The 23,090-nt window shown below is 45.8% G+C and overlaps 4 protein-coding genes across 11 annotated transcripts in view; 2 read left to right on the top strand and 2 right to left on the bottom strand.

The window, feature by feature from the left end:
* Positions 1–135: 135 nt before the first annotated feature.
* abcb11a (ATP-binding cassette, sub-family B (MDR/TAP), member 11a) lies at positions 136–10,610 on the bottom strand. Of its 2 annotated transcripts, none has more exons than XM_053877111.1 (29): positions 10,477–10,610; positions 8,249–8,450; positions 7,763–7,836; positions 7,657–7,672; positions 7,551–7,590; positions 7,232–7,473; positions 7,042–7,126; positions 6,847–6,980; positions 6,592–6,763; positions 6,389–6,513; positions 5,774–5,948; positions 5,598–5,711; positions 5,423–5,533; positions 5,239–5,364; positions 4,968–5,171; positions 4,058–4,228; positions 3,784–3,973; positions 3,622–3,706; positions 3,448–3,553; positions 3,212–3,367; positions 3,034–3,138; positions 2,809–2,970; positions 2,540–2,743; positions 1,756–1,997; positions 1,531–1,687; positions 1,268–1,465; positions 990–1,196; positions 768–914; positions 136–694 (listed from the first exon to the last, which is right to left on the bottom strand). In XM_053877111.1, the coding sequence occupies exons 3-29, from the start codon at positions 7,809–7,811 to the stop codon at positions 494–496; spliced, it is 3,924 nt and encodes a 1,307-aa protein (XP_053733086.1). In that variant the 5' UTR covers positions 7,812–7,836; positions 8,249–8,450; positions 10,477–10,610; the 3' UTR covers positions 136–493. The 2 variants fall into 2 exon arrangements, with proteins under 2 accessions (XP_053733086.1, XP_053733087.1); XM_053877112.1 differs by having other exon boundaries at positions 3,622–3,703.
* Positions 10,611–11,264: 654 nt separating this feature from the next.
* dhrs9 (dehydrogenase/reductase (SDR family) member 9) lies at positions 11,265–15,220 on the top strand. The gene is made up of 5 exons (XM_053876408.1): positions 11,265–11,409; positions 12,788–13,104; positions 14,012–14,270; positions 14,339–14,502; positions 14,947–15,220. Exons 2-5 carry the CDS (start codon positions 12,792–12,794, stop codon positions 15,168–15,170), a joined length of 960 nt encoding a protein of 319 aa, XP_053732383.1. The 5' UTR covers positions 11,265–11,409; positions 12,788–12,791; the 3' UTR covers positions 15,171–15,220.
* Positions 15,221–15,412: 192 nt separating this feature from the next.
* rdh1 (retinol dehydrogenase 1) lies at positions 15,413–18,878 on the top strand. Its single transcript, XM_053876404.1, has 6 exons — positions 15,413–15,470; positions 15,626–15,661; positions 15,745–16,075; positions 16,398–16,656; positions 17,290–17,453; positions 17,522–18,878. The coding sequence occupies exons 1-6, from the start codon at positions 15,468–15,470 to the stop codon at positions 17,749–17,751; spliced, it is 1,023 nt and encodes a 340-aa protein (XP_053732379.1). The 5' UTR covers positions 15,413–15,467; the 3' UTR covers positions 17,752–18,878.
* Positions 17,825–23,090, bottom strand: part of lrp2a (low density lipoprotein receptor-related protein 2a) — a 41,623-nt gene continuing 36,357 nt past the window's right edge. For 5 of the 7 annotated variants that reach the window (XM_053876396.1, XM_053876395.1, XM_053876399.1 and 2 more), the window contains 14 exons: positions 22,418–22,561; positions 22,166–22,331; positions 21,971–22,099; positions 21,685–21,908; positions 21,436–21,615; positions 21,212–21,331; positions 21,035–21,125; positions 20,869–20,936; positions 20,641–20,758; positions 20,446–20,566; positions 20,153–20,263; positions 19,266–19,382; positions 19,128–19,199; positions 17,826–19,058 (listed from right to left, as the gene is read on the bottom strand). In XM_053876396.1, the coding sequence (XP_053732371.1) occupies positions 18,924–19,058; positions 19,128–19,199; positions 19,266–19,382; positions 20,153–20,263; positions 20,446–20,566; positions 20,641–20,758; positions 20,869–20,936; positions 21,035–21,125; positions 21,212–21,331; positions 21,436–21,615; positions 21,685–21,908; positions 21,971–22,099; positions 22,166–22,331; positions 22,418–22,561 (1,796 nt within the window). In that variant the 3' untranslated portion in view covers positions 17,826–18,923. Of the gene's footprint in view, positions 19,059–19,127; positions 19,200–19,265; positions 19,383–20,152; positions 20,264–20,445; positions 20,567–20,640; positions 20,759–20,868; positions 20,937–21,034; positions 21,126–21,211; positions 21,332–21,435; positions 21,616–21,684; positions 21,909–21,970; positions 22,100–22,165; positions 22,332–22,417; positions 22,562–23,090 lie in introns of all 7 variants that reach the window. The other 2 variants (XM_053876397.1, XM_053876402.1) reach the window with 1 other exon arrangement.

Raw genomic sequence — 23,090 nt, 5'->3', positions numbered from 1 at the left:
GCCTCAGAACTGACTCAACTACATGGTCAGCCTTTTTAAAAACACTGTCCGTGTTCTCAAGAAAACCACAACTTCACTTATAATACGACAGTTCCACTCATTAAAAAGGGCATACATGTTACTGTTAAAGGGAGACATTTAATTTTTTTATCACTATAAATAACAATACTAAACAAACAGCAAATTGTTCAGATAGCACCATTGTTTGTGCCGACAAAAATTCAATTTCAATAACATACATATTTTCTACTTTACATAGTGGCAGCACTCGCCAGTGACGTGATTCACAAATCAATTGTTTTTTTTAGGGAGGTTTTCTATGTTTCACAAACACAGTTAATTTACTTATGAGGACAATTTTTTTTATCTTACTATATTCCACATTTCTTCAGCTTTCATTTTAGACATTCTCAACTGTAACAAAGTACGAATAAACTAATTAAATTATAAAATGACAAAAAAAACAAACAAAATAAGTGACGGTGAAACTACTTCAACTTATTGGCGCCCCCGTGGTCACTAGCTTGTAGTAGGCGCCACGCTTCGCCATGAGTTCATTGTGTGTCCCTTGTTCTATGACGATTCCGTGGGACATGACGGCGATGATGTCGGCTGTTTGAATTGTTGAGAGGCGGTGAGCGATGACAATGCTGGTGCGGCCTTTTCTCGCTTCATCCAGGGCAGTCTGGACAGTCTGCAGGAGAAAGAAAGCCGATCTGAACCAGGTGATCTAGGCCCACTGAGTTTGTCTCGATGTAAAAACGCACCTTTTCACTCTCTGTGTCCAGTGCAGAAGTAGCCTCGTCTAACAGAAGGATTTTGGGATTTCTGACGATGGCCCTGGCGATGGCAATGCGCTGTTTTTGTCCTCTTGATAGCTGAGAACCTTGTGCACCAACCTGAGTGTCGTATTTCTGGAAGTTCACAAGAAAGGAGAAGCCATGATCAGCAATGTTCGGTTGGCGCTCAGAGGAAAGGCTTGTGTTTACATTAGGCAGCGTCATGACAAAGTCGTGCAGGTAGGCCTTTTTGGCGGCGGCGATAATCTCCTCCATGCCAATGGTGCGCGTGTTGTCTCCGTATTGTATGTTGTCCGCGATGCTGCAGTCAAACAGCACCGGCTCCTGAGACACCAGGCCGATCTGAGACCTCAGGAAGGGCACGTTGACTCTTCGAGAGTTGTGACCATCGATCAACTGTCGGCAGAAGACAAGCGAATAAAAACAGCGGGGTTCAACGCCAGCCACATGTTCCACTGTCTTCTCACCACTTGCCCCTCATCTGGGTCATAAAATCGCTCCAGCAGTTGGATGCTGGTGCTCTTCCCGCAGCCGCTGCTCCCCACAAATGCCAGGGTCTGACCAGGCTTCACCGACACAAATAAACCGTTCAACACCTGAGTGTCAGGCCGAGCAGGATAGGTGAACTTGCAGTTGAGAAATTCAATCTGACCCCTGAACTTATCCTTAAAAAAAAAAAAACTTTGTTACAGCTTCGTCCAGTCATTTTGCATTGTTTAAATCTACAAACCCATTTCTCTCCATCGTCAGGGCTCGTGCTGATTTTTGGTACCCGGTCCAGGAGTTTGAATAACTGAGCAGCAGCAGTTTTGGCTTTGGCATAATCTGGAGTGAAGGATGAAGCTCTGCCCAGCGCCGTCCCACTGATCACCACCGCCGAGATCACCCTGCACAACGCACCGCAGCTGGTAAGCTTCGGTGATCGCATCGCAGTTGAGTCGGGCCGCCCACCAACCTGAAAACCAGCATGTACTGCAGCCCCTCGGCGCTGACAAGGTAGCCTCCGTATCTGAAGGAGGCGGCGTAGGCCATGAAGATCACGCACTGGGCGAAGCCGAAACACACCCCGTAGACGTGGGCTTTCTTCTTGGCGGAGAGGAAGGGGCTTTCCAGCTGCTCTTCGTAGGACTCCACAAAGGCATTTTCTTTGCCCAAACCAGCGATGGTCCTGATGTTTCCCAGAGCCTCACTGGAGACCTGCGGGACAGGGTCATTTTAGTCAAGCCGTCCGATGACCGAAGGGCTTGAAAACTCTAGGCTGGGTAATGTAGCCGCACACATCGCGATCCAGCACCAGTCAGCTGCAGCTGCGGCTGCACACCTCAGAGTTCAGGGAGTTTACAAAGTTGTTTTTGAACGATGATGTCTGCTCAGACAGCCATCAGAACCTTTACTGCTCCGTATTTATCATGTTGGTGTGGAGTGGCACTGTACACGTATCTTCCGGCATCTAGTGCCGAGTCGCCTGAGGCAAGAAGCTAACCCCCCTGTGGAGAGCTTCCCAGGACAAGGTCAGCTCTCCAGCCGGGATGAAGTCCACCGCCAAAACCTTATTTACTTGTGTTCTCATGTCGGACCTTTGAGCCGAAAGAGCTTTGTCTCGAGACAGAGTGCGCAGTGTGAGAGACCTGGTGTGTTAGTATTGAACGCGTGTGCGAACGCAAACAAAGTATGAGCACAGGGAAAAAAAAAAAACAAGATTCATTCACATATATTCCAGGCCCTTTCATAGATCATACCTGTCCAGCAGCTTCCATGGAATCCTTGTCATCATTTGCAAAACCTGTCAGCATTTTGGCTTGAAAGACACCTGACAGTCCGATGAGGGGCAGGAAGCACATGATCACCAGGGTCAACTTCCAGCTGAAGTAGAAGGCGATGATGAAGGACGCTCCGATGCTGGTCAGCGAGTTCACGATCATCCCAATCTGAGATCCTGTGGCCTGAAAGAAAAGACTTGAGCGGAGCGGAACACGGGGTTCTTTGCAGCTGCCGCTCCTGTACTCACACCCTGAACCATGGAGGCGTCCGTGGCCAGCCTGGTCGTCAGCGCCCCGGGGCTGTTCCTGACGTCGTCAAACCAGCCGACCTCCTGCCGCAGCATGGCCAGGAAGCCCTTCTTTCTCAGTCGACGGGTCAGCAGCTCCCCAGATTTGGCAAACGCGTACCCCTGGAAGTTGCACTTGAGTCATTCACACCGTGACAGGCCTCTGTGATGAGTGTCGTGACAAACCTGCAAAAACTGCGAGAAGAAACTGGTGACGGCCACGATGCAAAACAGAACACATATCCCATCAATCTGCTGCCTCTGCTCCGCCACATCTTCCAGCGCAAACGTCTGCCAGTCAGAAATAATCAGAAGAAACGGTTAGTAAAATAAAGACTTGACCGAGCGTTAGGGCAGCTCCCACCCCGAGAATCTGGCTGAAGAGGATGGCGTAGATGGGGTTGACGGAACCGTTGACCGCCGCCCCCAGAGATCCCAGCAGCATGTACGGCCACTCTGGCTGGTTGTACTTGAGGATTCGTGCGACAGGAGCCGGCTCGATGTGTTCTTCCTGATCCTCCTGTCAGGATCGGACACAGCGGTCAGGCCTTTCTGACAATCATCAACAACAACAACATTAAAAAGGAAATGGATGAGTACATTTTCTGGTAACTGCTCCGTCCGGTATCGCAGGCTGCCAGTTAATGCATCAGGCACACAGTCCGATGATAAGTTGCTCACAGAGCGCACACGAGCCGAGTTCCTCCTGGATTAAAAAAAAACAAAACACATTATTAAAGAAAATGTTTTTTTATTCTTCTTTCATGTCCTCACCTGCTGCTCGACTTTAAGGATCCAGAACTCATGCTCCTCACTTTGACACCAAAGTCTGCGTCATCCACATCACTGATCGCATCTGCTGAAGATCAATAACACATTTTATTTGGGCATTCATCCCTGTCAAATGATCATGATAAGGTGAGAGCAAGGACCAACCACGTTCTGGGGCAGACGCTCCCTGGTTCTGAAGGGTCACCAGCGTGAAGTAGACTCCTTGCTTCTCCAGCAGCTCACTGTGAGTGCCCCGCTCCACTGCCTTTCCTCGCTCAAACCCGATAATCACGTCTGCCTTTCTGATGGTGGAGAGACGGTGGGCGATGGAGATCGTGGTCCGGCCCGTGCGCACCTATGGGTGTGGAGGCGTGAAACGGATCACCTTCACAGTTAAAGAGTCATGTGATGCATAAGGATTACTTGAAGGGTGCCGCACCTTATCCAGAGCTTCCTGAACTATGGCTTCACTCTCATTGTCCAGAGCGGAAGTGGCCATGTCCAGAAGAAGGATCCGGGGGTTTCGGATCAGAGCTCGGGCGATGGCGATTCTCTGTTTCTGACCTCCACTCATTTGACCGCCACCTTCTCCCACCGGGGTATTAAATTTCTAAGAGACAGGAGAAGTTTGAGAAACTGGCTTTAGCGCAACACATATTTTAAAATTCATTTTTTATATGAAATACTGTAATATTCCAGTTAAAAAAAAGATGAATACATGAATCATAAAAAGTTTTTTTTTTTTTTAATGACCCAATTTTCATGTCTCCATGGCAAATAGTGTGCAATAGGTCACGAGTTGAAAATGATTTCACACTAATTCTGAAAGGATTAAAGTTGTTCTGAGTGCATCACAAGTAAGAGGACAAGTTTGTCTCCAGTTCTGGAAAACATAAATTTAGTACATTGCACCGTTTGTCCCCAGTGAGCGAAGAAAGACAAAGGTTTGAGGTAATTTCACGGCCTCCTCATACTGAAAGCTGAGTAAAAATGAGGATTTCTCACTTATGAATGATGCTCATTTGAAGAAAAAGTGAAAGCGTTATGAAAGATATTTGGATGCAGACTACCTATTTGACCTTTAGACTCTTATGTGAAAATATGGAAGAACTGTAGTTTTTTTTCTGTCTCCCATTCATTTCCAATACAGGTGGAAACCTGGAATATTCCAGGAATCCTACCAAACATTTTGAGGTTTGAGGGGAGCAGCAGAATATAGCAAAACACTGACGGATATGATGGAGTTTATGGGGCTACAGTGGAAGTGAATTAGCATTTTACATGTCTAAATTTTGTTGTGAGGCTCGAAACAGAAAGGCGAGAATGGAAACCAAATCTGAGTGAAGTACCTGCGGCAACTCCATGATGAAGTTGTAGGCGTTGGCTTGCTTAGTCACTTCGATGATCTCTTCCATGGAGACTCCGTCTCGGCCGAAGCGGATGTTTTCTGCGATGGTGGTGGCGAAAAGAACCGGCTCCTGCTCCACGATACCGATGAGTGAGCGGAGCCACTTGATGTTCAGAGTTCTGATGTCATGGCCGTCCAGAGTCACCTGACACGACAGACTGGTGTTAATGCTGCTTTCGTACCAGGTCCTGCCAGTAGGATCCGACGCTCACCGTTCCTTGTTTCGGGTCATAAAACCTCTGGAAGAGCTGGATGGTGGTGCTTTTGCCAGAACCACTGGGTCCGACAAAAGCTGTCGTCTCACCTGCTTTGACGCTCAAGCTGAGGTCGTCCAATATCTAAACAAAGGTGGATTTTAATAAATCTATAGCAACTTCTACAACCTGCTGACGTTACCTTGACTTCAGGTCGAGAAGGGTAGAAGAATGAAACGTTGTGGAACTCAATGTCGCCTTTAAGTGAGTCCAACTTGCGTCCATCATCGGAGAAACAGTTGATTTCCGGCACCTGTCAGAGACTGAATTTTAACACGCTCCACTGTGTTTTTGTGCGAGTGACTATGAGATTTTACCCGGTCAATTGTGGCAAAAATGCTTTTAGCTGCAGCCCGTCCAGAGGCGAAGGCCTCCAGGCAAGGAGACGCCTGACCCAGGTGCATCGCTGCCATGAGGACTCCAAAAAACACCTGGGAGCATCATGGAGGTCGTGATCACCACGGACACAGGTCAGTGGCCGGAGCTGACCTACCTGGATTAAAGTACCCGGAGACATCTCTTTGGTGTCGATGACCAGTTGGGATCCGTACCAGAAGGCCAGAGCGTAACAGAGGAAGATGATGAACCACAGGTAACCTTGGAATATTCCGAGGATGGAGCCTTTCTTCACACCCCAGTTCTGGGCTTCCTCTAGGTTCTTATCATACCTGAGGACGAGAAAGCAGCATTGGTCAGACACAGACGCCTAAGGAGCAGAACTGTTACCCATCATCATGGAGGAACACACATATCTGTTAGCAAGGTCTTCACAGTACCACCTTCACCATTTCAGCTTTTTCCTATTGGGACAAAACTCTCCTCCTCAGGGCCCCTCTTTGACACGAGAGGCCGGCCACTAACTATCTCTACACCCGAACAACAGTTACACTAACACAATAGCGCAGCGTTGCCAGTGGGTCGATCTTATCCCCCCTTCCATGGGCTTGTGCTTGGGCTCAAAACACAACTGCAGCAGCTAGAACATCTCTCCAGAACGGGAACAGTAGGCCAAGGATTGAGCCCTGTGGTGTCCCCTAGATACTCTGTTTCCTTCTCACATGTTAAACAAATAATAATCAATAGTTAAGGTCTGTGTGTGAGGTCTTACCTGTCCACCTCTTTGCTCTCTCCACCAAAGGCAGCAACTGTCCTGATCGCAGACAGAACCTCATCAGCCACAGCTCCTGCTTTGGCGTAGGCGGTCAGCTCCCGCCCAGTCAGTCTGGACACAGCCTGCAAAGTCACAACTGTTCTTCAGCAAACATTTGCTTCAGACATGCCAATAGAGCTACAGCGTTTTGAGGCTCTCACCATGGCCATCAGTGCAGCAGCAACACCGATGAGCGGGCTCACAGCAATGACCACCAGCGTGAGTTTCCAGCCGCCGATGAAGCCAACCATGAAGCCAAACAAAAACGTGGAGAGCCTCTCGATAAAGATGGAGGCCTGATCCGCGATGGCGTTGTTGATCTTGTTGATGTCACTGCAAAGAGGTAGCAGATGCACTGCCACCTGTTAAATACGTTTCTGCATAGACCTCCAGTAGGATCAGGTCCGTACACTCACTCTGAGATCCTGGTGTTCAGCTCGCCCACAGAATTGCAGTCGAACCATCCGATCTCCATCTGCATGACTTTTCTGAAGTACCTTTTACGGATCCTCCTGATCTGTTTTGCAGCTGCAGTCACCCAGAAGTAAATCTAGATGGCGACATTGCAGATTTAACGTAGTGAGCACCGCACCTAAGCGTACAGCACTTACTTGTAAATAACTGAGAATCAAAACTCCCACTCCAATTCCAACATAGTAGTAAGCAAACATGGTCATCTCTGCTTCAATGTCCACCCTGCACAAAAAAGCCCATGAGACATTCTGACCAAGGCGTGATGTGACGGACCAGCCAGAGAACTTCTAGTCTTTTTCTCATGCCAAACTCAACCGCTTGACTCACCCGCAGCGGATAGTGACATTGTCAGCAATTTCATGAATGGTGCCGTTGCTCCAGTGGATGGAGCCGTTTAAGCACGTCTTGTTCGGATGCTTCAGCTCCCGGATCTGGAGCTCGTACGCCACAAACGTATTGGTCATCATGCCGTAGACCAGAAGCATGAGGGGGGAGGCGGCGCCATGGACCAGGGCACAGAAACTGCCCCCCACCATCATGGCAATGTCTTGGCAGGAGGCAAAACGAAACTGGACATATAAAGTTGGTGGAGGAGGCGGGTTAGAAAAGATTATTACAAATTCATTTATTATTTTACATTATTTACCAACTGAAAATATCCAACGCTGAGCTTGTTCTCTCCAGCTCTGTAACAGTAGTTATTGAATGAATAAAAGTCATGAACCTTAAATGAATTAACTTTGTCAACTTACTTTTCCTTCTTCTCCGCTAGAAAATAATAAAAAAGCACATTAATATTCGATTTTCTGGAGACCTAATAAATACATTTGCTGCATCAAAATTTCAAAGTTTTCCTACCATCTTCTTCCACCTCTGGGGTTATTTTGAACTGCCCCGACTTCTTCATTTTTTTTCAAGCCTTGTTAAGTGTCCTGATGAAATATAAGAAAATATCAAAAAGTTGCTTGTAAATGGTAGAAAAATACATATTGCCCAGCATAGCTGAATTGTGGGTCATCAAACAGTGCTTATCATATGGTGCCTTTCATTACAACAATATGGTAACAAAATAGAAAACAAGGACGTAAAATAAAAATGCTGCTTTGAGCCAATAAGAAGAAGAAGAAGAAGGACAAAAAGAAGAAGAAGAAGAATTAGTTTTAACTTTTTGGAATAACATTTTAAATTTTGAATGGAAAAATATAACTGATTCTATTTCTACATTACACCTCATATGTTCTGCATGTATTTTTTTCAAAGAGTATGGAAATAGGTGAAATATCCTTGCAGATCCCAGTGTTTGCAGTGTTTCTGCAAGTGTAAAGTGAAGGAGCTTAACTGTACCTGCAGGGTCTTCTTCTTCTTCAGAGGTGTGAACGACTCTGAACTCATCAGTCTTGTGGAATGGTCACCTCCACTGCTCCTTTCATATTATCTCCACACCCATTAGACTGATAAGAGGTGAGTCAGCATTGAGGTCGGTGTGTATCGCCAGAAAAGGAATAATCGATCTTGCTCTTTTGTTGCACAAAAATACACAGGACACCTAATAAAGTAGACAAAAGAACAATGAATATTTGAAGCATCAATACTTTGGGTCCATAGTTTTACAATCGAGATGTCAGTCTCTTCTGTATCTATTGGTTATCAGTGGGGATTGTAAAACAGGTGGAATGACCGCGAGGCTATTAGCTGTGGGCCCAACAACAACATGTCTTCCTCTCTTCCTCCCAATGAGTCTTTAGATATTCTGAAAATCAACGATCATTACTGCAAAATGATTGCACTTCACAGAGTCACAACAGTGCTGAGATGAAAAAATACTGTAGGAGCACATCCATATTTAAATATGAAATTGGAGACAGCTGTGCTTTAAGGAGTACAAATTCTAGTCAGAAAATTTATTCCTTATTTATTTCCATATTTTTGTATAGATATTAATAGTTCCTCGCCTGCTAAAAATAATAATAGTCTATCAATTTTATTTTATTTTTTAAATCTTCACATCCTACGATATTTTGGCTGTAAGATCCATGTGCTGCAATGTTTCACTATTGAATCTTTAATTGGGATTTAAATTCAGATCAGACATACACCAGTTATATCTCATATTTGTCTATTTTGTTAGACTTTATTTTCTCTTTTATTTTCCCTGAATAAATTAGTATTTTCTGAGGAGAAAAATGGGTGAATGACCGTGAGTCCATTAGCTGCAGTCAGGTGCCGCCATAACAAGGCTTGTCTTGATAACAAATTTGATTGACCATTAATCGTTCACCACATGCCATATCTTTATCAGTCTTTTGAATATACAACGTGTCCCGCCCTCAAAAGTACATTCGGGCAAGTGTTTCAAATGTAATGTGGCCGGATACAAGGCGTACAAGCTGCTCATAGCGAGAATGTTCGGTTTATGAAGATCAAACTACAAATTTAAAAACACACAAACTCATGTTTTGTCAAAATATTTGTCAATTCCTGTGTTTGCTCTCTCTCTACGTTGGCTTCCTTTGTACACAAAGATGCAGAGCTAAGGTTTGTGCAGAATTTGGCTGGCTCTACTCTACTCTAGATCATTAATAAAAAATAAAAAAAAGAAGCAAGATAATGGGGCTAGCAAAAGGCCTGGAGTGTATTTTATGGCTGATCGGACCTCACAACAAGTATAAATGACTCATAAACACACGTGATACGACAAATCATTTGAATGGTTCGACCTTGGCTTCATAATTCACGATTCTAAATTTAATTTATTGCACTATACTGTATGGCATAATGATCTGTACTAACACACCTGAACAAAACAGCTCAGATTAACCCTCTGGGTCTCAGCCAGTTGTTTAAGCAGTCACCAAACAAAACAACTTTGTTGTCTCAGGTTGTTGTTGTTGTTGTCTGTCACAAACAGGAAGAACTGCCTTTCCTCACTCGGGCAGAAACAGGCAGGAGCCTCTCTGTCTCAGACACAAACTGTTCTCTAAACACTAAACTAACGGCAGGAGGATCAGAAACAATGTTGGTCGCGGGTGTCTCTTCCAGGTTTGGGCGGTACATACGTTGTCCAACTCCATCTACAAGTCGCCACTCGGTATAAGCCTGTGTATCACTTTTAGCTACTGCTGTTATTTAGCCAAGTGGCCTGTTCTACCTCGTTATATTTTCTCACTTTAATGGAATCATTGTCATCTCAATAAGGCGGTATCCATTTTTAAATGTCAAATTTGTAAGTTTTTCACCTTTCAGTCACGCGTGAGACGGAAAAAAACCATACGTAGCCATTAAACACAGCTATTTTATACCTCATTTTTTGTATTAGTCGTTCAGCGTTAGTGGTGGGTAGTTTATCTAAGGTTTTTTTTAACACAATGATAATGATAAATACGCCGCAAATCTCGACTTTGACTTTTTTTTCTCCTAAAGATTTGTTTTGTTCTTCCGAGTAACTGGAAGAGAGGTGAGAAGACCGTGTTCTGACTTGAATAAACAATGTTTGTCAATTATTTATGCATGATACGAAAATAACTTCACTGCAATAAATGTGAAGTTGCTAAATAGATAAAATTGAGACTCACCTGATGTCGGGAAAAAGTATTTTCCTCTGCTATTATTGCCTCCGAAAATACGGTTTTAAAACACCCTTAGAAGACGGAAACGGTTTCAAAATAACACCAATATGTGAGTCGCTATTTGGGGAGCTTTTCGTGACACACAAGTCGCTTCACGCGTGAACTTCAAGACAATAGCAGGGAAACCATCCTCCACCTCCTTGGAGACATTATTATTTGCTTTTGCTGTCTGATGCCGGGCAGTTTTATTTTGAAGAGAGGATGAATGACGCAGGAAGTAATTGCACTGGATGGACACACCTGGTATATATTTATTTTTGTGAATAATTAATCATCATTTTATAAATCAATAAATCATTTTAAGATTAACTCACTTATGACATCTAGAGGTTGAAGACTCAGAATAAAACGATATCAAAGTCTGTATTTATCCCGCTGAAGAAAAATAAAGTAAAAAGTATTTACAAGTTCAAAATAAAGAATAAAAATAAAGCAATGAATATCAGCATTTAAAGGGTTCCTTTATTTCAAACTGCATGATGTCTTAAAGAAAAACAAAAACCATTGTTTGTTACTTGGCCCTGAGACAAACAAACCCCTTATTTGTAGATCAATAACACAGGGACCAGTTGTTCTCATCCCACTTGTGTTTAGTGTACAGAATGTCTTGCCAGAAAGACTCCGGCTGTTTTTTTTTGTTTGTTTGTTTGTTTCCAAGGGAAAAAAATGCCGCACTCAAAAAGTGGACGTCAGAGACCTAGGTTACCGATGCAGTACTGAACCACAAACGGCAGATGGTGCTGTCGTTGCGAGGGAAGGTCAGGTGTGGAATGCGGAAGGTTGCAATCGTGGAACACAGGCAGATAAACGGAGGAGCGACGCTTGTCCTGTCTGCTTCTGAGCGGCCGCACGTCCGTCAGACGCTCCCGGGAGAGAGACGTAAGTAGAGTGTTTGCTCTCTGAACTTGTGTCAAAGGCTCCACGCGTTGGTTTGTGTCTCGCTCCTGTGCAGACTCTCAAAGTGGCCCCACTTATAAAGCAAAATACAACGGAACAAACACCCGGCGGTGTTTAGTTTATGGGCTTGAGGTCGTTGCCTCTGCACTTGGAAGAATGGTGCACTTGGGTTCCTCCCCTCTCTGTGCTTGGGCGGATGCACTGCTTGTGCTCTTTGTATTTTCAGTAGTAGTTCTTTCATCCAGCACTATGGAAACCAAGGAGTCCACCATATATAGCCAGCTGGTTAATAAGTTCACCTTGCATATTCTGTGCCAATACAAGACAGTCAGATGTTTGGTTTATCCCAGCTGGAGGTCACATTTCCACATTTAAAATCTTCAAGTTGATTGTACTGTGGAGAGCGAGCCAGTGCCCAGAAGCCAACTGTGGAGTCGTGTGTGCCGACTGTTGGAGGCTGCTGAGTTCAGATGTGTGGTCCAGATTCCTTGTCTCTGCCAGTGAGTTAAAGTTGTCCATGTGGGGGGGATATGAACACAGGTAGTTTTCGTATGGTGGCATGTGAACATGGGTTTAATTTCTGACTGTTTTGAAATGCTGAATAGACTTAAGACTGTGATGTTTTGAGTAATACAAGTTGTGTTTTTAGGAAAACCCAGGCTGCTGGCACCAGCTAGGAAAGACTAATATTAGTGTGTTTGACTGGTTGGAAGAATCAGAATCTGCTGTACCACGCAGGGATAGAGAAATTGAGTGTAGAGCTCATTCCGGCGTCTGCAGTCTTAGTTCTCGCAGCTGACGCAAGAAGAACATTCTCTGCTGGGCCTTCTTGATGAGGGAACTGATGGTCGGCTTTCATTTGAGGTCCTTGGTGATGGTGGTTCCCAGGAACCACGGAAGGAGTCCAGAACCCACGTGCATACAGGGAAGAACATGCCCAGAATACAGGGCAGAACTGTAGTCTGTACTCCAGCCAGAAAAGTCCGGAGATGGATTCGAACCTGGGACCTTCTTGCTGAACCCAGAATCCTGTGCTGCCAAAATTTAGCATGTAGATGAAAAAAAAAAGGACCGACAGTAGAACCTTGTGGAATGCCACAGATAAATTTGGCTGTGGTGAAAGAAGATGTCCTGTCTTGTCACCCTCATCCACTTCTGTCGAAAACTTACTTGTATAGGTCAGGTACTAGTCTCGAGGATGGTGGCCCATTTTAAGTGTTTGCAACTTGAACCAAGTGTCACATAGCACATTAAAGCTGAGGTTTGGACTCTCATTGAGCTTAGTAAGATGTGAGTTGCCGCCTTGAACATTTGCTACTGAGAATACTACTCACATCTGACATTTTATTCCTGTCATCAGGAAGATGTTGCTGTACCTGGCGGGACTGGTTCTTCTCTGGTATGTCTACCGGTGGTTTAAGGAGTCCAAGCAAGTGACAAACAAGGAAGATCGATATGTCTACATCACCGGCTGCGACTCCGGCTTTGGCAACCTCCTGGCTCGACACCTGGACAAGCTGGGTTACCGAGTCATAGCTGGCTGCTACACGGAAAAAGGCGAGGACGAGCTGAAGAAGGTGTCTTCCAACAGACTGGCCACCAAGCACCTGGACGTCACCGACACTCAGAGTGTGGCTGAAGTTGCCGCGTTCATCAAGAACCTGGTTGGACCGAAAGGTGAGAGTGTCGTGCGCCGGCACGACTGCAGTAGCTGTGAAGATGATGATGATGATGATGATGATGATGATGATGAGTAGATGATGAGTAGATGTTTTCTTCTGTCCTTGAACCATCTTATCTGAGCTGATGTTCAGGTTTGTCATTTTGCCGATGGGACAGTAGCAGGAGGTTGTGTTTCAGCCTTTACCTGCCTGACAAGTGGAGGCATCGTCGGTCTTCATGAGCAGCATATAGATTCAAGTGATTCCCTGCTAGTTTCCAATTGGAACATGAGCGGTCTGTCAGCATGAGGAGGGCAGTGCTACTTGCCAAAGTATTTCTGGTATCACAAAAATGTTTTGATACTGCCAACTGCTTCCTGTCAGAGTCAGAGTAGTTTATGTCTTTTTTTCAAAACTGTAGCCGCTCATGGAGATTTGATCTTTGCCTGGCTTCTCGCAACAAATGAGGCTGAACTTGCTTCCTGAATGCCTCTGTGAAAACAATGCTGATGAAGCCCCTGCAGTAGTAGCACGTCCTCACCTGCTCTACTTGCGTCCACCCGTACTTACGACCACGGCCAGCAGATGTTTCTTTTTATTTTATTCAATGTCTGGCACCGCAGCACGTAGCAGACAGTTACGGCAGCACAGTATCCCAGCATCTCACTCTCACGCGTCGGCTATTTTGAATGGCATTCCACTTATGTCCAGTCCGACTTACGACCGGTTGGTTGGAACCGATCCCGTTCGTTTTCCGTCACCATTTTATCTCGGGTGACAATTGTTTTCTGGAACGTAATCGACCCCTTCTTCCAGTGCATGAACATGAATCACCACTTTGTCTTGTTTGCCACACAAACATTGCCTGTTCAAGTCTTTATTTAGCTGCCAATCCGACAACCACGGCTTGTTTGGTCTTCCAGGCCTGTGGGCGGTGGTCAACAATGCTGGCGTCTCCGTCCCGTCCGGCCCCACCGACTGGCTCACCATCGAGGACTACAAGAGCATGCTGGCCGTCAACCTCTGCGGCGTGATCGGCGTGACGCTCAGCGTGATCCCCCTCCTCAAGAAGGCCAGAGGACGAGTGGTCAACGTCGCCAGCGTCTTCGGCAGAATCAGTCCCTTCGGCGGGGCGTACTGCGTGTCCAAATACGGCGTGGAGTCTTTCAACGACAGTCTGCGGTGAGAGGAGTTCCCGCTCTTCCCTCGCTACGCTAGCTGGCCGCTTCATTTTCTGCTGCGTGTTTCAGCTTGAACATGGCGCCCTTCGGAGTCAAAGTGGCCTGCATTGAACCCGGCTTCTTCAAAACAAACGTCACGGATATCAACCTGATGAAGGAGAACGTGAAGAAGCTGTGGGAGAGGTTACCTCAGGACGTGAGGGACGACTACGGAGACGAGTTCTACACCATGTGTAAACAAAACCCCATTTACTACTTTGTTTTACCGGTATAAAACGCTTCACACCTATCGTCTCCCTGTGTGTGGCGCTTCCACCCTTCACCTTGTTGGATGGGAAACACGTCTGGCCTGGGCGTGTCTGGCTTGAATAACTCTTTAACCACTCAGATAGGAAGCATGCGAGGACTGCACCTGATGAGGGCGAGATAGTTTCAACACCGTGAATCACTCGGATGATCAACGATCTTTGGCCTAATGCCTTTGTTACAAACAAGATTAGAAACTTGTTTATGTATCCCTGACAATAGGTTTATTTTGAAACAGTCATGACTGTGTTGGCAAATCTGTTTGGTGAGGGTTGCAGCGGAGCACCACGCAGTGATGGTGGGCTCTACAGTGAAGGGGCGACTGCCTTCAGAAGTCTGCAACCTCACTCTTTCTTTGTTTCACCTTTCAGCCATTAAGAAGCTGACCACCGACATCAAGCAGCTCGCCGACGCCGACCTGATGAAGGTGGTGGGCTGCATGGAGCACGCCATCTCTGCTGTCCACCCCCGAACCCGCTACTCACCCGGATGGGACGCCAAGTTCATCTGGCTGCCGCTGTCGTACATGCCCGCCTTTGTCACTGACTTTCTTTTCCTTAAGTTCGGCTTTAAGCCCAAAGTATCTCAGCTGTGATGTTGATTTAACCAGTGGTGCCAACGCAACAATAAAATTGTTCAGCATGATATGATCGTCTCTCCTTCTCCTCCAGCTCTGACTGTCCATGATAAAAGCTTCACTCCGGCGACTCAAAGCGCTCATTCATTCTTGCGTTATCTGTGTTCAGTGCGGGTAAAAGTTGAAGGTTGTTATCAGAGACGGTCATGTTTCGTAACAGTGCACTTGCCCCATGAAATCATTCATTCGGAGCTGAACTTGGAAGCCACTGCGTGCGGGTCACTCGATGGCTTGGTGCACATAACGGCAGCAGCAATGGTGAGTTTTTGTTTCCTTCCACAGTTTTCTTGAAGATGCATATAACGACAAAAGCTACTGTACTATTGTTTTTAAACTTGAGGTCAAGTGAATTCAGCTTTATCTTATCTAGCATATTATTGCACACATAAGAGCATGTTGTGTCCCTCTCTCAGGTTTCCACTGAAGAACTAGTGAAAGCTTCACTAGAGGTACCTGTCTCTCCTCTTCCTCAGTACTGTATTCACCTTTGTCAGTTGGATTGTCAGTGTAAGAGCTCTAAATTCTCCTGTAGATCATCTTGTCTAACCCCGGCTGGTCCCTTGTGAGCTTCCTGCTTGCGTATGTCGTCCTCTGGTGGTACATCAGGCAGACGTCAGAGGTCGGAGGCTTCGGCCAGAAGCATGTGGTCATCACAGGATGTGACAGCGGGTTTGGGAATCTACTGGCCAGGCAGCTGGACCAGAAAGGCTTCCAGGTGTTGGCTGCGTGTCTGACGGAGAAAGGGGCGGCAGACCTGTCTTCTCTGACCTCCCCGAGACTTAAAACCCTGCTGCTGGATGTCACTGATACCGAGAGCATCAGGAGGATGGTGGAGTTCGCGAGCAAGGAGGTGGGGGAGAGAGGTGCGTGAGTAGATAGGGTGCCAGCGAGAGGAAGGCACTGGGAGAGATAACCCCGACCACCCCGTCAATCCCTCATCATCCTCCTCCGGGGAGGACTTGTCCACAGAGGCATACGTCTCTGCAGTTTCATGAAACCTCATCGCGAAGGGATTTTTAAAAATATGTAGTATTACACTACCTTGCACTGCTTTTAAAGGCAAAGTCCGTATGTTTAAAAAGATCTCCTTTGGTTTGGGGAAGTCTTGGATGACGCAGATAGAACATTTGTTTTAACCAAAAGAAGCCAGAATAGTTGGAATGACTTGGTTTGTCTGTGGTGCAGGTCTGTGGGGTCTGGTCAATAATGCTGGCAGGTCCACTCCAATGGCCCCCTCAGATTGGATGCAGTTGGAGGATTTCCAAAAGGTCCTGGATGTGAATCTGGTCGGGCTCATCGAGGTCACGCTCCAGTTTTTGCCGCTGCTGAAGAAAGCCAAGGGACGGGTGGTGAACGTGGCCAGCATTATGGGCCGACTGTCCCTCACTGGAGGGGGCTACTGTCCGTCCAAGTGGGGGGTGGAGGCCTTCTCCGACAGCCTCAGGTACACAGCACTGCTCTGTTGTAGGATTAGGACCATTATGCTTGCGCTGCTGTCAGAAACACAAATTCTTTCACACTTCAAATTCAATCTAAAAACTTGTCTATTCTGTGTCGCGTGTTCCCCTTAATGTTACTTTTTCTTTGTAATGTCACTTTGGTTTCCTTCGCTGTACAGTGTCCTTGTGTGTTAAAAGTTACTTTTAAATATGTTGCATTATATTCTAAATAATTCTATTAATAATATAATGTCATATAATATAATATAATGAATGAGAATAAATGCATTCACGCTAATAATAATAATAATAACAATAATAGTATTTAATAATAATAAAAGCATTTTGACCGCGTTGATAAAACATTTTATCACTGACTCTAAATCAGGGTCGCCAACCTTTTAGCAACCGCAAGCTACTCCAATGACACCGTGTGACCCAAAGGGCTACCATCAGTTCAGTACTCACCTCTGAAATCACGATACACAATGGATGATAAATGATAATATTTTTGAAAAATAGAAGCCTGTGGGCTGCTACCTTGGTCTCTGTGGGAGCATGTTGGTGACCCCTGCTCGAAATTGTGTCCTCATGAGCTCTGTGCTGCACAGGTCAACTCTCTGCTACGTTTTTTACAGGCGGGACATGCAGCACTTTGGAATACAAGTCAGCATTATCGAACCTGGTTTCTTCAAGACTGCCGTGACCCGTACTGACCTAATCGAAGCTGACGTGAGAAGACTTTGGACCAGCGTTCCTCAGGAAGTCAGAGACTCTTATGGGCCGACGTACTTTGATGACTGTGCGTTGCAAAGCTGTCAATATCAACCTCTGTCTTGTTGTGACTCTGTTTTCTTTCTCTTGTCGCAGACATTAAAGCTCAAAACTCCTCTCTGGGCCTGCTATGTAGTCCAGACATCTCCAAGGTGACCAGATGCATGGAGCACGCTCTGTCTGCTTGCACCCCAAAGACTCGCTACAGCGCAGGATGGGACGCCAAGTTTTTGTGGCTGCCTCTGTCTTACTGTCCCTCTTTTGTGTCAGACTTTGTCATGAGTGTGTTGCTGCCCCCACCTAAAGCTACAGCCCAGACAATGTAGAACAAAACAGGAGTAGTCAATACATGACTGGTCATTCATATTCCACGTTCCAGACAGAGTCACAAAATAGAAAATTTATTCATTCATGTCTCAGCAGCAGCAGCAATTTAAAACCACATAAACATCATTCGGAATGATCACAATATATTTGCTCTTATGATAAAAAATAGAAAATCATTAGTGAGTTCTTTTTTATATATAAAAAAAGTCTGATCTGTGGGTGAAGTGTCTTGTACTTCATTACATAAATTAATTTTCACATTCAAGTATTGGCCCAAAACGTGGCCATTGTTAAGCAAGTCCCTCGCAAATCATGGAGAAGGATCGTGTTGATTGGAAGTCGGGATCATCGTGTTGATTTTGCACACTTTGCTACTTCCTGTCTGGGGTGTTTGAGGCGAGGGAACCGTATCATCAGCCAAAGTTTTAGTCAAAATATGTGAGAAAATCCCTGGAACTCTTACATTGCTAAAACACAGACTTAAATGTTGCTATGGTAAATGACCTTTATGAAGGATCCACCGATCACATTCCTGATGGAAATATGAAAATCTGCCTCCGCAGCCGCAGATTTTGATCAAAGATAAAACAGTAGGTCTGATTGCCCTTCCTTGTAAAATGACTGTCTGTCCACTAAAGAGCCAAACAAGGAGGGTGTGTAGAGGTGAGATGAGAGGATGGGTTCACGTTTTCAAGATGTCGATGCTCAACGATAGGCACTTTTCATATTTTCCATTTGTGCGCAAATATGGACTAAAAGCACAAGCCCAGGCTCAGTTCCCTCGCCTCTGTTGAATAGTAGAATTTGAATTTGCCAGCCCTGAAAGTGTTGAGGTATATAAGCATGAACCGACAACATCTCCAATTTTGCTGTGGAAACTTCGTCTGCGTAACTGTGAAGGTACTTCTGACAAAATCTGTCCAAATTTACAAATATATAACACATTTATCCACATGTCTATCAGCAGCGTCTGTGCAAAGATTTACATTTTGTACATTAGAATAGAGAAAAACAAGAAGAAATGGCGTAAGAAATGTGGAAGGCAAAGTCACGCGAGAGGCGTATCTCTTCATAAATGTGTGTCTGGATTAGATAGTTCTACACAGTCTGCATAAAAAAATAAATTCTGTGCAAAGTGTGTTTTCGCTGGATTCCCCTCGGTGTCAGAGGGTTATACATCGCTGTCCTCTCGGACCAGGCTGGCCGTGTCCTTGAAGGAGTCCTCTGTGGGCGAGAAGGCGCTGGGCCGCTCCTTTTTAGAGGGTTTGGAGACGGGGTGGTGTCCCGCTGGCCTCTCATCCTTCATCTGTGGGGTTCGGAGCACAGGTCACACACTGCATATCGTCCAGGTCACCAGGCGGAGAGGCGCTCTTACCTCTGAATATGAAGGGTTTTCAAAGGTTGTGCTCGGCTTCAGCTTCCGCTTAAAGAAGCCCCACTTTGACTCCTGTGAACCAACAGCATGCATCAGCTCTGCTGCCGTGCTCCGTGTCGGAGTGTTCCGGGGACTCACCTCCACAGGCGCACTGACCGCAGACGTGGTGTTGACCACACCTGCTGGCTGGTCTGCTCGGTACACCGGGTTCTCAAAGTTGTTCTGGAGCTGCTCACCGCCCATGTTGACCGTCACCTGAGGACCAGTGAGGAGAGACCGTGTCAAGATCATCACGAGGTCAGGAAAGATAAGTCCTGGAAACGTCCTGCAGAGGGCGCCAAACTCATTCTCTTGCGAAACGAAAGGTGTGTGGAGTATGGCGTTAATGTGTGGGGTCTTTTTTTGTAAGTGTGTGTATTTCTACGTTTTGGTGATAGTGTGTTTAATTTTTTATTTTTGTGTTATTTTGCGTTGAGTTTATCTTCAGGCAATGGTGCTGTAAATGATATTTGATTCAAATTATATAATACATTACATAATCGTAACAGAATAAATGAAAATTGAAAATGAAATGTTAACTTCAGATGCCAACAAATTCAAATAGAAATTACACTTCAGATAGTTCAAGAGTAATATCTGGAAAAAAAAAATTACAAGTTGCTTTTCTGATCATACAAGACAATTTGATGTCTCCACCTCACATTATCTACATTTTATTAATTTAACTATTTATTATGTTAAAGTCTTTTTCAAATATATAAAACAAATCACAGCATATGTGATTTAAGTAGAAAGAAATTTGTTTTAATTTTATAAAATGTTGTCAAACTTAATTGGCCAACACTGTGGGTGTCTATGTTTCATTTGGAACTTCATTTGACTGACTTGCATTGGCATATGATACCACTTCAATATATGAATATCACGAGCGTGTCAGATAATAGATGTCCCATCTCCATCTGTTGAGGTTCTTCAGCTCGTCTGGAGTCCTACAAAGCCAGTTCGGGTCAGCCCCAGTGTCGCACCTGTGTGGCATGGATGACAGCAGGGTCGCCGGGAGCTCCTTCAGCGGAGGCGTACAGCGGGTTCTCAAACGTGACAGGCTTCCTCCCCACTTGTAAGGCATAATTGTCGCCCTGTGAAATTGGTCCTACATGTATTTATTTATTCACGAGTAACACTTTGGACAAAAAGATGGAAGGCTCTTGCTTTTGGAACGAGTGAGAAACATCAACATCCACAAATAAAAGTTAAACATTTCCTCACGACACAAGCTGTAAACAAGCGTCAGCATCACCTTCAAAAACCATTAACTCACCATCTGCACCGTCGTGTCAATGAATGACACGCCGAGACGTGACGGACCCAGGTCCACATCGTCACCCGAGTGGAACATCACACCGTTGCCTGTGTCGCTGGACTTGACCAAACTGCTGAGGCTGCACATGAAGAGACATTTGAACTTTCAACTACTTTGAACGCAGCAGGTGTTCAACCTAACATGTCACAGTACCTGGGCAGCTTTGGCATCGACGGGATGAGGGACCCAGTTCGTCTGTAGTTAAGGAAAAGCCCGGCGGCCAGGGCTCCGGTGATCAGGACAATGATGACTGCCAGTAGAACGGCAACAGCTGAGGGTGGAAAATGTGAAATGGTTTTCCTCCCTCAGTTCTAAAATTCTCTAAGCAATGCATAAAAAATAAGGACCACATTTAAAGAGGGAAAGTAAAGTGAGATGTACCGGTGCCTGGTGGAACTCTCTTTGAACTTCCAATTTCACAGAACCGACCCATGTAGCCATATGGACACCTGCAAGACACGGTCATGACGTCATCACGGACGGTCAAATCTGTTGAAAACGGAGGAGGCTTTCGGCATTCTTGGGCGCCAGTTCCATTTAAACTCACTTGCACTTGGGCAAACCACCTTCATCGGTGTAGCAGGTTCCACCGTTCATGCATCTGCATGCAACAGGCATCGGGACAGGAGGTTCGATGGCTGCAGGAGGAGAAGCCACGTCATAGAAAAATCATAAGCCGTGCAGAGCGATGGGGAGGATGCTACATGCCCATGCTCACCCGTACCTGCATCGCACTGAGTGGAGTCGAAGTCCAGAGGAGCAGAGCCCTGTGGACAAGCGCAGGTGTATCCGGCCGGCCGCAGGAGACACAGGTGACTGCACATGCTCTTGCATGGGTTTGGCACTGAGGAGATGCAAACAGTGAGCACGAAATCACATAGCTCCACAGGCCATCACCACCTAAGGTTTATGTTCTGCCTTTCCGGAGTGCACAAGTCCATCTCAAACCTGATTGGTTATGGCGGTGTTCCTGGTAGATCCGGACTTGGGTCAGCCAGGGGTTGATGGTCAGAACTTTGGTTTTACTTCCGCTTCCAAACTTGTTGGTCCTCCACACTTCTCCTCTCTCTTTAGTGGTCCAGTACACGTGTCCCTCGAACAGATCCAGGCTGTAGGGATTCCCAATATCTACATGGAAGAGGAACACTGTACAGTGAGAGTGTCAAAGGCCACAAGTTCCACAAGTCCAGGTCTGACCTCCTGATATGATGACCTTCCGGTCGGTGCCATCGGGCTTTATGGATTCTATGATGTTTTCTTTGGAGTCGCACCAGTAGATCCTGTTTCCATTCATGTAGTCGAGGGCCAGTCCAGTGGGCCAGCCGAGGTCCTGGTCGTCGACCAGCAACTGTCTGTGTTGGCCGTCCATCCATGCCGACTCTATTTTAGGAGTGCGGCCCCAGTCGGTCCAGTAAAGCATCCTGTGAGCAGATGGAGAGTGAGGGAGTGAGTGGCATCAGAACCTGAGTGAGGTGCTACTTACCCAAGAGCAGGGTTGACAACAATAGCGGCTGGTTGTTCCAGGTCGCTGTGGATCAACCACTTCCGGTACCGCCCGTCCAGTTTGGCTACTTCAATCCGATTGGTGCCAGAATCGGTCCAGTAAATGTGCCTAGGAACAGCAAGATATTAAAAAAGAAATAGCCTCTTGGGATAAACCACTTAGCATTTGGCTTACCCGCCGACCCAGTCCACAGCGATTCCCTCCGGGTTGGAAATGTATCTCAGGTTCAGGTCAACATCCTTCACTGGGTTGTTTCCATGATCATTGAAAGTAGTCATATAAGCCCGTTTGATGGACCCAAAGTGCGAGCCCCGACCCAGGACGGTCCAGTAAACAATACCTGGTGGGAGATGTCGGCAGAACAGAATACACAGTCACCATCGCATCCATCCATATCACGATGGGATGGATCCAAGTCTGACGTACTGAGGCCGTCTCTGTCGGGATCCCACAGGTAGTCCAAAGCTTGGATGTGCTCAGCATTATCCACGTAATCAGAATATTCCTCTGATGAGAGGTTGAACCGGCGGATGCGGACGTTATCTGGCAGCAGCAGCACTGGAGGGTTTCCTGTAGAGAGGCAGAGAAACTGCACATGAGAGGGAATCGCTTCATTTCAACAATATCCAGTTACTGATGCATCCACCTTCCACCGAGGAGAGCTGTCAAGTTAAAACAAAAAGTCCAAAATAATTACAAAGTTTAGTTTTTAACTTGCAAATGAACAAGCATAGATACTTTTTACATTTATTTTGCAAAATATTAAAGCATCGCATTGTTAAAATATTCAGAGTGCAATGAGCTAACTCGAACAGCAGGTGGCAGTGGCGTTACAGCCGGACAACACATACAGGCGGCTCAAAGAAGAGGTCAGCAGTAGGATGAACGAGAAAACTGTTAAAACTTCGGTAAATCTGTATTCTGTTACAATAGTTACATGAAAGTAGACTTGTATCGGTGATAAAGTCACGTTTTCTGGACTGCACTTGTTACGTCACGTGACTAGCAGGATGAATCCAAACAGATTTTATTGTAATACTTCTTGGATTGTTTCTGTTTACTAACAAACAACAGGGCCGTAACACATAACTTCCATCCA

The sequence above is a fragment of the Synchiropus splendidus genome, chromosome 10 (genome assembly GCF_027744825.2).
Source record: "Synchiropus splendidus isolate RoL2022-P1 chromosome 10, RoL_Sspl_1.0, whole genome shotgun sequence".
Taxonomy (NCBI): domain Eukaryota; kingdom Metazoa; phylum Chordata; class Actinopteri; order Syngnathiformes; family Callionymidae; genus Synchiropus; species Synchiropus splendidus.
Note: the sequence above shows the minus strand (reverse complement) of the source record. Positions and strands in the feature narration are given on the sequence as shown.

Bases quoted from the DNA above. Each gene is read 5' to 3' on its own strand.
- abcb11a (XM_053877111.1), bottom strand. From the start codon at position 7,811: ATGAAGAAGTCGGGGCAGTTCAAAATAACCCCAGAGGTGGAAGAAGAT. The intron at 5,365-5,422 runs GTAACGTCAGCA...ACCTTTGTTTAG, and splicing joins CTTCTCGACCTGAAGTCAAG to ATATTGGACGACCTCAGCTT. The intron at 3,974-4,057 runs GTGCGGCACCCT...CCACACCCATAG, and splicing joins TTCAGGAAGCTCTGGATAAG to GTGCGCACGGGCCGGACCAC.
- dhrs9 (XM_053876408.1), top strand. From the start codon at position 12,792: ATGTTGCTGTACCTGGCGGGACTGGTTCTTCTCTGGTATGTCTACCGG. The intron at 13,105-14,011 runs GTGAGAGTGTCG...TTGGTCTTCCAG, and splicing joins GAACCTGGTTGGACCGAAAG to GCCTGTGGGCGGTGGTCAAC. The intron at 14,271-14,338 runs GTGAGAGGAGTT...TGCGTGTTTCAG, and splicing joins TCTTTCAACGACAGTCTGCG to CTTGAACATGGCGCCCTTCG.
- rdh1 (XM_053876404.1), top strand. The intron at 16,076-16,397 runs GTGCGTGAGTAG...TCTGTGGTGCAG, and splicing joins CAAGGAGGTGGGGGAGAGAG to GTCTGTGGGGTCTGGTCAAT. The intron at 17,454-17,521 runs GTGCGTTGCAAA...CTCTTGTCGCAG, and splicing joins GCCGACGTACTTTGATGACT to ACATTAAAGCTCAAAACTCC.